The 12,996-nt window shown below is 51.1% G+C and overlaps 1 protein-coding gene across 4 annotated transcripts in view; it reads right to left on the bottom strand.

The window, feature by feature from the left end:
• Positions 1-643: 643 nt before the first annotated feature.
• Positions 644-12,996, bottom strand: part of XPNPEP3 (X-prolyl aminopeptidase 3) — a 35,802-nt gene continuing 23,449 nt past the window's right edge. For all 4 annotated transcript variants that reach the window (XM_020982684.2, XM_078147571.1, XM_078147570.1 and 1 more), the window contains 2 exons: positions 10,272-10,392; positions 644-3,873 (listed from right to left, as the gene is read on the bottom strand). In XM_020982684.2, coding sequence (XP_020838343.1) covers positions 3,707-3,873; positions 10,272-10,392 — 288 coding nt within the window. In that variant the 3' untranslated portion in view covers positions 644-3,706. The remainder of the gene's footprint in view (positions 3,874-10,271; positions 10,393-12,996) is intronic.

Genomic DNA, 12,996 nt, shown 5'->3' with positions numbered 1-12,996 from the left:
ATCCTACCAAGTGATCTGCCCTGTGCCGTTTTTCACAGCCTTGGAAGGGGTGGGGAACCTGCAGCCTTGAGGTCACATGTGGCCTCCTAGGTCCTCAAGTGCAGCCGTTTGACAGAACGAATCCTTTCATAAAGCAGATTTCTTCTGTGAAGTTTGGATTTGGTCAAAGGGCCGCACTTCAGGACCTAGAGGGCCACAGGTGGCCTCCAGGCTGCAGGTGACCCACTCCTGGACTAGGCCCATAGAAGCAAGAGTTGGAAGGAACCTCTGAGATCATCTCACGCAAACCCAAATATTGGAGACATCTGCAGCCTAGGAATGGGCAGCAGCTTGCCCCGGGGTCACCCAGGTGAGCCCATACCGGCCTTGTTCACAGTGCAGGCACTGCCTTTAGACACGGATCCAGCCCTGCCACCCGCCCTTCCCTCACTGCTTCCATGTTGTGCTTTTCCCCTATTAGCCTGAGGATGGGGTCTGTACCGTGCCTAGAACACTGTCTGCCACAGAGCAGGTAATTAAATGATGGCTGCTTGTAGCTCAATGGACCCTTGAGCTAATGAGTGATTTGTGGAAAAGGAATTACTTACCCCTTCAACACCAGCAGAAACCTCTGGCTTCTAAAACATGGCAATGACTCCAGAAGCAGCAGACAGCACGTGGCAGTTTATTTTTTAAACACCAGCACCAACGGTTTTCCCTTGTTGGTACCTGGTATCTGGGCAGGCAAGTCTTTACAAAGTAACAGCATTTTATCCAAATTCAACATTCACAGCACATACGGCAAGCTCACAAAACTGTCAGAATGCTGGTTGAGATCAGCTACCCCACGAGGAGACCGATGCTATTCCCTACCATGAATCTGCCTTGATTTCCCCGGGGCGGCAGGAAGCAGAGGGCAGTCAGGAACAGTTATTCTGTGAATTTGGGAAGGGCCTTGGAATAAGAGAAGAGACAGAGTCTTCCCCCAAGGGATGCATGAGGTATTCCGTGATCCAACCTTTCTCTCCTGTTCCAGTTAAGGATGGGCCTAGATCAGCACCGGAGCAGTCATCAGCTTAAAGGGACACCACCCTCAAGCCAAAGGCCCCAGTCTGACTTTAACACTGTTTAAAGGCCAGAAATGAAGACCCAAATCCAAAAGCCCCCCAAACCCCACGCCCTCTCCTGACTTCCTCTTTGTTACTGCTGGCCCTTCTTTCTGCTACCATGGGAAAAGCAGAGGAGCTATCGGTGGTTGAAGCCAAAAAGGTCCTAACTCCCTGAGGGATTCACCAAGCTGCTTTGAGGATAGGTTCTGATACATCTTAAAATGACTCCTGCTCTCGGTGAAGAGGGGAGGCTGCGTGACACACAGTCCTTCCCTTTCAGCACTCTTTAGAATAACTGCCAACACCGGTGCTTGGAGATCAGACATATTACAAAGGTCACCCACCTAACGGTGATGCCCCAGCAACGAGGCTGCTGCCTTCTCCTCTCTTCACCCAGAAACCAAGAAGGAAAAAACCAGATTCTTTTCAATACAAGTAGCACTAGCCACCTTGAAATAACAACCTCACTGTGTGTCAACGCATGTTGTCCCTCAAAGCTTCCTCAACCTCCACTTAGGAAAGAAAAAGGAGCAGAAAACAGAATTGAGTTTCTTTCCTGTCACTGCCCAACCAAGTTTTCACTTGGGGGTGTGGGTGAACGTGGAAAGGATGGAACACTTTGCTGGCTGGAGGATGAATTTTTCTGGGATGCACTAGGCCGTACCCGAGGTGGAACAACTGTCTGCTTTCCAATTCCCAAACCCAGCAAGGCCAGACACCTGTTCTGTAAGTCTTTGAGGCAACTGTGCTTGGGACTCTGACCTTGGGAGCATCGGTCGCTCAGTTCAAGTATCCAGAAGGATCTGGGTGGGATTCAGGGACTGAACAATGGCCCAGCAGCATGCCCGCCCCCCCCCCCCAAATCTGCTAGAAGGCACACTTGGGGCTCTAGCGTCCAGATGCAAGTCCCCAGTGACGTGAAAGTTTCTTTTTGGGGAAGGAGGAGGTTAAGTGTCAAATGCAAGCAAGCGTTGAGCCCAAGACTGGCTGGTTTCTTAGCTAGAAAGTCGAAGATTTGTTACTATGTGTTCTTTTACAAGGAATGCTATGTAGAAAGAAAAGGCAATCTTTTATTCAAGGACCCCGGGTAACAGAAGCCCTTCTGCCTTGCTCATCACATTTTCTACACTTAAAAGTGAGCAATGGTAGACCCAAGTTGGGGCCCGGGTGAGGGAGTGTGTGCGTGCGTGCAAGGGGTCAGGGCTGCAAAGGGACATCTTGGTTCTCTGGGCCTCCTTGCGGACACCTGCTCCAGCTGTCCAGCCACCATGGGCCCCATCTCAGAGGGGGTGGGGGGAAGGGCAGCCCGGATATAATTTGTAACACTTTGGCTTTGTAACATTATCCTTGCCTCCTGATGGAGCGCCTGCCCTTGGCTTCCTCCGTATCTCTCTCCAGTCCTATCAGATAGGCACCCTTCCAGCACGCCACAAAGGGTGTTACTTCTCAACCTCACTGCCCTGACGTGTTTATTAAACAATCCATGGCCCTTTTACTGGCACTTTTTGAAGCTCGGGCTTTGATTTTTGAACTGACTCTTAACCCTTTCCTAATGCTTCCTCCCTTGCCGGGCCCCAGCACCAAGGCCAGAGCTAGGTGTGCCTCGATAAGAGCCAGGACAGCTGACGGCTCATCAGAGGCTTTATGGACATTAGCACTGCCCTATAGCAAATGGTGGGAGAGACAGCGAGTCTCCCCTGCAGCCTCAGGGAGGGGGCCGGTCACATCACTGTGATAGTCGGCCAGGGAAGAGAGGCAACGTTACCAAGGAATGGGAAGCACTTGGGGCAGGGTTAGCTACAGGAAGGCATGAGAAGGTGAGGGAGGGTGCGGCTTTTCAGGGTCTGCCCAGAACCAAGCGCCTCTCCTGCCCTCTAAGCCACAGGAGCAGCCAGAATGGACTCTGAACCTTCACACGCACTGAGGTTGTAGCCACACCAGCAGAGTCAACCAAAGTCAGGCAAATAGAGCAGCCAGCTGAGGGCTTCTGGGTGTGAACTGTGGGCAACAGCAGGGATCAGGCCCCATGCCCTTGGCTGAAGACCCAGAGGAGAGAGGAAGGCTACACTAAGCACCTGATCTCTACGTCAACGACTGGGCAGGTTCAGATGGTGAACACTCAAAAAACACACCACGAAGAAGCCGTAGCCATGGGGTTGCTGGAAGCAGGAACACAGAGGGCTTAATCGGGAGGGCAGGATGTGGGCCTCTCTTTTCTGCCTTTGACAATAAACCATTTACTAATTAAAGCTATGGGTACGCCTCACCCACCCTCTACCTTTAAACCTTGCGCCAGCCTAAATCACTATCGGTGTGTAGATGATTCCTCCTCTTTCCAGAGCTGTGTTCATGTATAGCTGAATAATCCCTCTTCAGGCTTCCCAAGTATAAAAGGAAAATGTCCGCATAAAGACTCCCCCCTGACTCCCAGATAAGGAAGTATATACCAATATATATGTGTGTGTACATGTCTATACACACACACACATATGTGCATGTATGCATAGACGTATACATGCACAAACACATACTCGAGAATATATGCATATGCACATCCACGGAGGACCCTTGAGGCGTGTGGTATGGATACAGGCGCACAGGTCTGCCCAGACATCAGGTCAAGAGCCCCGGTCACAGATGCGCTCAACATGGCGCATCTCTTTAGGGCAATCAGCAGACAGGATGAGTGGCAAGTCCTCTGTCACCACGACGTCATCCTCAATGCGCACGCCGAGACCTCGGAACCTCTCGGAGGCGTCATCGTCATCTTCAGGAACGTAGATGCCTGGGAACAGAAGAAAGGGGAAGGACAAGGTGACCACCCAGGAGAAGAGGAGACAGGGCAGGACAGCGTTTCAAAGGGTCTTTAAACAGAAGAAATCCGAGCTCCTTATAGCTGTATGGAGAAATGCTCCAAGTCAATAAAAATCAGAAATGCAAATTCAAGCAGCTCTGAGGTTGCCCCTACATCACATCCATCAGACTGGCACATCAACCGTACCCACAGCTGTGGGATCAATGGTCCAGCCGTTCTGGAAAGCAGTTCAGAACTGGGCCCCCAAAGTTGCTAAACTGCACACACCCTCTGGCCCTGTAATACCACTGCTAGGCCTATACCAAAGAGGAAAAAATACTCTATGCACAAAAATATAGAAGCTCATATCAACGGAATGGGGGCAGGGCATGGCTGGACAAACGACCATGTATGTAAGGAAAGGGACCATGATGGTATTTCAGTGGGAAGACCTACATGAACTGATGTGGAGCAAAGCAAACAGAACCAGGAGGAGAAGGCTTCCCCTGACAGCAATCTGTAAAAATGGAGGCGACAGAAGGCCTTGGGTACTCCAACCACAATGCCAGGGGGTCTCATGATGAAAAACATTCCCCATGCCTGACAGAGGGTTGATGGACTCAGGACTCAAACACACTTTGGACATGGCCAACATGGAAAGAGTCTGGCTGGCCTGTGCTTACTTGTTCCAAGGGCTGGTTTGTTTTTCTTCTTTGTCCACTGGGGAGAGGGTGGAGGGAGGGAGAAAAAAAGAAAAGCTTGATAATAAAAATGCTGCCCCCCAGTCTTACCACCTCCTTCCCTGGAGAACAAATACTGCTGTGCTCTTGGCTTAGCTATGCTCTTTCTGACCCTGGAAGCGAAGGCATGGCATGAACCAGAAAGGGCCAGGGCAAGACAGTCCTACTTCCTGCATCTCTATTCTCACCTCTGCCCATTAAACAGGCCCACCAGGTCTGACCAGTGGACATTTGTAAGGATGTCACCGAGGCAGAGAATCTGAGGGTGAGAATGCACCACCAGGGATCAAGAACTTTATTTTACCTTTGAAATAATGTTCCAATGGGCTGACCATGGGAAAAAAGAGACAGGGAGGATCTAGTGCAGGGTCTGAATCCGAGGGTCTCAGCTCCACTACGCCACAGAGGAGGCAAGCCATGGAAAATTTTCCATGGGAGACAGCTTTGAAATTTTCCCTTCCCTGGCCTTAAGGGGAGATCCCCAGTGGGATAATCAGGCCAACATGAAGCAAAAGAAAGTTCACCAGCACACCTCCCTGGAAGCCCCTGGAATCCATGATATGGGGCACAATGAAGGCCAGGCCAGGCACTGTGGGAGGAGCCTGGCTGCTGAAATGCCACAAACGAGATGGGACCACAGTGCTCCAAGGCTAAGAGGCCAGCACGAGGCTGGATCCACTGGGCTCAAAAGCCTTTCCAGCTCCGGTCTCTGCAATTTCATAACCGACACATTTGGAATTTATGACAGGGGCAGCTAGAGGCGAAGGGCGCTGGTCTGTGAGCTAGAGACAGCACCCGCAGCCTCGGCAGCGCCCCAGATTTCACTCCCAACAGCACAGCATCAGCCACGTCAGGTGACCATTAGACAGTCACACCTTTCTCTGAGGCACATGAGAAAGCACAGGGAGACGTCAAGAGGCAAAGGAAAGCCGGGCAGTCCTGCAGGGTGCCCTGAGGAGGTGCTGCATCTGAGGACAGGACGGCATGCCCAACAGCTTGGGGGCCTCTAAAAGGTGGGGGCAGCCAGGGTGTTTCCTTAGTGCTGGGCTGGAAGGAGGACAACCCCAATTCCTCGCTATCTGATCCTATGGCTCTGTAACAGCATTTTCTGAAATTTACATAAAATGAAGACTTCAGTGAGGCTTTCAGTTTAATAACAGATTAACAGGGTTCTACAAATAATTCTCAGAGTCTTGCACAATGAAAGGCAGCTGGGTGGTGCAGCGGATAGAGTGACTTGTCTGGAGTTAGGAAGACTTGACTTCAATTTGACCTCCGATACTAGCTTTATGACCCTGGGCAAGTCAGGTCACCCTGTTTGCCTCAGTTTTCTCATCTGTAAAATGAGCTGGAGAAGGAAATGGCCAACCATTCCCCGTATCTTTGCCAAGAAAACCCCTAACGGGACCACAAAGAATTAGACGTGACTGAAAATGACTAATCAACAAGAACCGTAATATAAGAAGAATTTACAGATATTCGTTGCTGAATAGTAAAAGAAGAAGTCAAGAAAGAGAATCATATCCTGTTAACAAAAGAATACAAGAGTGATGCAGTCTGGTCTGGCCAGACCAGGCCTGGCATGAGGAAGAGTTCAAGCACAGCCTCAGACACTTACTAGCTATGTGACCGTGGATAAGCCACTTAACTTCTGTCTGCCTTAATTTCTTCAAAGGAGGCTAACAATGGCATTTACCTCTGAGAGCCGCTGAGAGGCCCAAATGATACAGTACCTGCAAAGTGCCCAACAGTCTGGCTCCAGGAAAAACAGCCCTGCCCAGGAGTACCCAAAAGTGCCGGCCCACGGGGCTCCAGCATTTAGGGTATCACTCAAGCCCCTTTGCTTCTCAGAGCCCAGAACAGAGAGCTGAGAAATGCCATCCTTTTTGCAGGGATATAGCACTTGGCCAATGAGCCCTGATGGCGGACTGAAGGAATTTGGGAGCTCCTGTTCCTGGAAACAGACTGGCTTATGTGGCGAGCCAGGAAGGCAAAGCTCCCGGGGAATCTGCTCAGCGCCTCATTCAGAAAGGGAAGGAGCCCAGTAGGCTGGCATGGGAGGCATCTGGGCCCGGGTTCTTTGGGGCTAAGCAGAGCCTAATGTTGTAGCCACCTACTGCATGGGTAGGGGTCAAATTTGGAGGAAAACCTGTGGAAAATAGAATGATCAGATCAAGATGGAAGACGTGCGTTTTAGCCAAGGCAGAAGTTGCTCACAAAGGCCAATGTGGCTACTGAGAGATCTCCAGGCCTTTTGGGTGCGGGAGGAGCTACCTGTGAAATCCACAGCGTCCTCCTCCCAGAGGCATGAGCGGCAGCCTGATTCAGCCTGTGGAAAGGTGGCACACAAGTCCAAGTGCTGGCATTTCAGCTTGTGGCCCCCAAAGAGAGGGGCACACGACAGCTCACAGAGCCGGAGGGGGAAGGCACGAGTCAGCCCAGGAAGGTTAATTCAATGACTACTTGGCTTGTACAACTTCTCAGGGATCTTTGCTGAAGTAAACGAACCTTTAAGAAGTTTTCGGCATATTGCTGAATTGGCCCCTCTATGTATTTCTTTCCAGAAGCCTGTAAGTATGTATGTGCGTGCAGATGTCACTGAACACTTCTATGTAGCGGAACTACACCAAGGTGGTGCTAGGAGTTATTATTCACCTGGTAGACATGCTGATGAATCAGAAAACCGCCAAAGAACAGAGGGAAAGTATTAGTAGGGGCGGAGGATGTGACTCCAAGTACAAGACCTCTGGTGGCCAAACAGGACAAGTACAGAGACTGGAGACGGGGCCCTGTCCTGCCCCACGAAGGGGAGGACAGGATATTTCGAGTCCCCTCCTGCTTCTGTCCCTCAATGTGCTCTCCCTTCCACCTGGCTTACTACAGGCTGGACTCGAACCCTTCAAGAGTACAATCCAATCCATCACAGAACCCAATTTTATCCAGGATCAGAAGACTGAAAGGCCTGAAAAGAAACTAGACCTGGGAAATACCGAAAGTCAGTTTGTAATTCTCCAACCTGGCTGTGGCAAAATACAATTTAACAGCACCCCCATTCTCTCAACTGAGTAGAGGACCTCTTTACTGCTTTGTCTAGTTAGTTAACTGGCTGAATGAGGGAATGGTGGGTAAGAAGTCAGGCAAAGAAGGGGAGGACGGAATCTAAGCTCCATTTCAGCTAGCATCCCCATCTGTCTGAAATCTAGATAAGAATTCATATCTAGAGTGCCTGGCACGTGGTAGGCTCTTAATCAATGTTTATTGACCCACTGGCTGATCTGCTAGGAAATGGACCTTCCAGTTCTGGAGGTTAACGGCCCAGTCCTGGTGGGATTAGGGTCCCCAGGTAGCAGGAAACTCTTAAGATGTTCGGGTCTAGCCTCCTTGGCCAGAGGAACCCAAAACTCCCTGCCCACTACCCCAAGGGAGATAAGAATGATCCCATAATATCTGCGGTACCACATTTGAGTGGATGCATAGGAATCTCCCCCAAACAGAAAGGTGTTCCTAGAGTTTTCTGAAATGGCTCAGACCACCTCAGGGCACTCACAGTATGCAGCCATTTTTGCTTCGACAGCTCCATGCTGCCCCCAGCCCAACATCAGGGAGGGTGGAGGAACGGGCAGGGCCCACGTGATGACTTGCAAAGGGGTCAGTTGCTTCCAAGACAAACAATGCTGACTTGGGGTGGCCTGACAGTGCAGGCCGGCCTGCAGGGTGGCGAGTGGCCAACAGGATGCCGGGCCAGGCGATGACTTCATCACTATCACAGTCTGGCCAAACTGATGCCGCAGAGTGGGCCAGGCAAGGACAAAGGGGGGCTTCCCAGACACCGGCATGCATGCCTGCTAACTAGTCTGGCTGTGTTCATTCTCCCAAGGAGAGTGGGACAAGCTGATCCCCTCCTGAAATCCTAACTCTTATCTACATCCAGCAGAAATCAGACTGTGGAAGAGAAAGCAGAGAAGGGCAGCCATAAGAATGAAAATCCACCCAGGATAATCGACTGGCCTGTTAGCCTGCCCAGGTCCACTCCTGGAGTCTGCCCATGCCCCATGACATGCCCCAAGGGGCCACAGGTTCCTGCCTCCCTCCACCGTGATTTAGAAAAATGTGCAGAAACCGGAAGCATCGCTGCTGTCCCTGAGCATGAAAGCAGGTGCTGAGGCCTCACCTGGATGCCCTCTCCTTGTAAGGAGCCAAGGTGCCCCTGAGCAAGGACCCCCGCCTTACCAGGGGGCGGCGACGGGCCTAAGGGATGGAGGGTCTGGGCTCTGGGACCCTTGACAGGTTGCTGCACCCGAGGGGGACACTCCAGGAAGTGAGGTCCACAGTAAAGGAGCCTCATGAGGGAGGCGTGCCACAACTGTGTGTGGTTCTCTGCCGATCACCTCTCACTGGTCCCACATACCTGGGGCCCAGGGTCCCACCGGGGAGATTCCCATTTGCCGGACATAACGCAATGCAGAGAACAAAGAGGCCCGAAGGATGAGCCCCTGCTGTTTCCCCAGGAGGTATCTCTGCAAGCACCCTTTCTCCTTGGAGGGCGTCAAAAATGCGTCTCAGACAACATGGAATGACTGCCAGCTCCAGATCTTGGTGGGAAGCCTTCCTGGGCTGTACCAGAGACAATAGCTGCTAACCGGCATCTCCAGCCCCTTCCCTTACGGCTGGGGGAAGGCTGGCCTGGCGAGGAAGCAGGGCAGGGTCTTCAACAGTTGCCCCTCCGCTGGAGCTTCAGGCACGGGGTGGGAGGACATGGCCCATGGAGGGGAGAGGGAGGGCAGCTGGATGGGACTGGCCAGAAGCCCCCGAGTGATGGCCTTGAGGCCAAAGGCCTTCATTCTCTGGGCCACCTTGGTGCCCCCTTATTTAATGGTTTCTTAAGGGGTGTAGTCAGCAGGCCTGGGGTCTGCTCACCCCCTACCGTGCCCTCTACCCTCCTTACGATAGACAAGCGTAGCCCTAACTGTCACCGACACTCTGACCTGATTGGTCCTTTCTGAAACCAGAGGTTGACAGCTGGGAAAGTGGACGCCTGGCAAAGCAGATCAGGTCATAGAGACTGTGATGAGGAGAGACTGAAGGGGCTATTCCAACCCTAGTCCAAGATGAGAAAACGGAGGCCCTACAAGTGGCATGAGCTGCTCAAAGCCCCAGAGGGAGAGATTCAAGAGCAGGTGTTCTTGGACACTCCACGCCCCCCACCCCCGCCCCTGCCATGTTTGTGTGTTCTCTTTATATGTACGAGCACCCCACGGCTGTATGGAATGAAGAGACCTTGAGGGGCAGAGAGGCCAGAGAGCGGGCCTTCAAGCCCAGCTAGGTTCCCAGGTCACTGGCCCTTCAGGACCCACTCCAAGGTGCAGAGAAGGTGCCAACCTGCACTGGGAGAGGAGGGCCCTCGCCAGGCGCTCCCTGGACCCACCAAGCTCCTGGTCCGGCCTCAACAAACACACAAGCACATGAATTCTAGAGTGACATCTAGGAGTGTGGAGAAGGGGCCGGGTTTCTAGAACTGGACTAATGCAAACCGATGGATAACTATTTTGGAGAGGATGCTGCTTCTCCCATGCTGAGAAGACACTCTCTAAGCATGTTCTCTGCCACGTCTGTTCAAGGTCAAAGTGGGGATTTGGCAGGCGCTCTTACCTGGCTCGATGGTGACCACCATGCCGGGCTGGAGGGGCAGTGAGCGGGACATGTCTGGCGTGTCATGGACATCCATGCCGAGGTAATGGCCGACGTGATGGGGGCAGTATTTCCGAGCTGCCTAGAAAAGCAAAGGCCCAGGTCATCACCACAAAAACGACACCAGTGAAGGGGCCCGAGGCTTGGACCTGGGATTCACACCATGCCTCCCGTCACACGAGCTGACTCTAACCTTGCTGGGTGAGCAAACAGCCCCCCCCAGCTGGAGCCTGGGGCTCCCACCAGATGGAGCTCAGCGCACACCCCTCCACTCCCGGTTCCCTTAGAAGGGGGAGCCTGTCTTGTCTTTGTCACGCCCCCAGCTTAACCCCACCACTGAGCAACACTCAACTCTGAGAGATGGCAGACCAGACTTTCATTCATTCAATGAAGATACTGTAGGAGTTATTTAAAAAAAAAGCCTTCTTCAGGTATTATGGTAAAAAGCAAAGTAAAGTGAGCCATTTCTCAATTGTTAAATGACCAAAGAATATGAACAGGCAGTTTTCAGAGGAAGAAATCAAGGCCATCAACAGCTATCAATATGAAAAAAAGCTCTAAATCACCACTGATTAGAGAAATGCAAATTAAAACAACTCTGAGGTACCACATCACACCTATCAGATTGGCCAACATGACAAAACAGGAAAATGACAAATGTTGGAGGGGATATGGGGAAACTGACACACTAATGCACTGTTGGTGGAGTTGTGAACTGATCCAAACATTCCAGAGAACAATTTGGAACTCTGCCCAAAGGGCTTATAAAACCATGCATACCCTTTAGCCCAGCAATACCACTACTGGACCTGTATCCCAAACGGATCAAAGAAAAAGGGAAAGGACCCATTTGCACAGAAATATTTAAGCAGCTCCTTTTGTGGCAGCAAAGAAATGGAAATCATAGGGATGCCCATCAACTGGGGACTGGCTGTCCAAGCTGTGCTGTACGATTGTACTGAGATACTATTGTGCTGTAAGAAATGACGAGCAGGATGCTTTCAGAAAACACTGGGATGACTTTTATGAACTGATACACGGTGAAGTGAGCAGAATCAGGAGAACGCTGTACACAGTAACAGCAACTGTATGACGATCAGCTGTGAATCACTTTGTTATCTGAGGGACCAGTAGTGATCCAAGGTGATCCCAAAAGATCCATGATGAAAAACGCTCCCCACCTCCAGAGACAGAACTGATGAGCTCTGAGTGCAGATGGAGGCATCTTTTAACTAATTAACTGATTCTTTGCCTTTTTTTCCCCCAACATGGCTAATGTGGAAATATGTTTTGCATAATTTCACATGTACAATGGGGATCATATTGCTTGTCTTCTCATGGGGGTAGGGAAGGAGGCCGGAGGGAGAAAATTTGGAACTCAAAATAAAAATTAAATTAAAAAAAAAAAAGCAAGCAAAACAAAACCCCACAAAGGTCAGGTATGTTCCAGGATGACAGGAAAAAAACAGTAAAGCACAAAGACCCAGGAGGGATGTTTCATCAGGTGGACACGTTTCCCTAGGCGATCGGATGCTATTCTCTGGACAGTTAGCCATTGTGCCCCACTCCCTCTAGAGCCGTCTCTCTCTCTCCAGGCAGCCCATCGCGACCCTGAGCCACCACGTGGCTCCCACCTTTACTGTGACGCCCCGTCCAGCATACAGTCCTAAGGACAGACTACCTGTCTTTTGTGTCTTGTCTGGGGTCCAACCTCTTCCCAAACTTCAGCACTTCCTGCCAAGGAGTCCTTGCTCATCACACACACACACACACACACACACACACACACAATTCGCACATACTCCCTCCTCCCCTGGCCCATTTAGTGTGTCCCACCCCTCTGCTCAGGCCCAGTGACCACATCTACCCCCATGGTGGAAGTTGACAGGTGATTTCCAGGTAGCTCTGGGCCTTCCCTGCTGCACAGATTGTCATGAATGCAGACCCTTTGCAGTCCCCAGGAAATCAGAGTTGCTTCACACCTGCCCAAACTTCAGTCTGAGGAGGGGGGTTGTTATTATTATTAAAACCACTCCTGTTGGCTCTCATGTTAAGCATCTGCTAGCAGATTAGACAGACTGCTGCATTGACAAAGAAGTAGCTATTTACTAAGTTGCCTGAACTGGGAGGAATTTGGGCCTTTTGTCTTCAGATAAAAATGCTCAGGGAAACTCAACATTTTCAAGGCATAGGGAGATCCATCTCTAATATCTGCTTGATGTAACCTGTGACTTTCTCCAAAGCAGAGCCTTTTAATTTACATTAAATTCTATTTGCTTGAGATCTTGACAAAAATCTTCCAAAGAAAAGGACAACACTAATCTGTTGACCCTCCGCACAGTGGGCAGCACCTAATAGGTGCTTAATTAATGCACATACTCAAGAGCTCTCTCACTCTGTCTCTCTTGTTCTCTGGCAGAACATTAACTAGTCTAAGCAATAAGGTCCCCCAACCGGTTTCACTGCAAAGAAATCTCACCAACCTGCGCCGGGCCCTCTGCTAGGTGCCCATAAACCACCATCTTGGTAAGGGATGAAGGGTTCATGGCAGACTGGGCTGCCCCCTGCTGGCAGAACCAGGTACTGTCTCTCTCTGTGCCCTTGCAGATCATCCTCACCCAAAAGGAGCCTGGCTAGGACATTGTGATCAGGGTGTGGTTCTGGAGGCAACACTGAGAGCCTGGCC

The sequence above is a fragment of the Phascolarctos cinereus genome, unplaced genomic scaffold (assembly GCF_003287225.1).
Source record: "Phascolarctos cinereus isolate Bilbo 61053 unplaced genomic scaffold, phaCin_HiC Scaffold_1;HRSCAF=81, whole genome shotgun sequence".
Taxonomy (NCBI): Eukaryota; Metazoa; Chordata; class Mammalia; order Diprotodontia; family Phascolarctidae; genus Phascolarctos; species Phascolarctos cinereus.
This window is presented reverse-complemented; position numbering and strand designations above follow the sequence as displayed.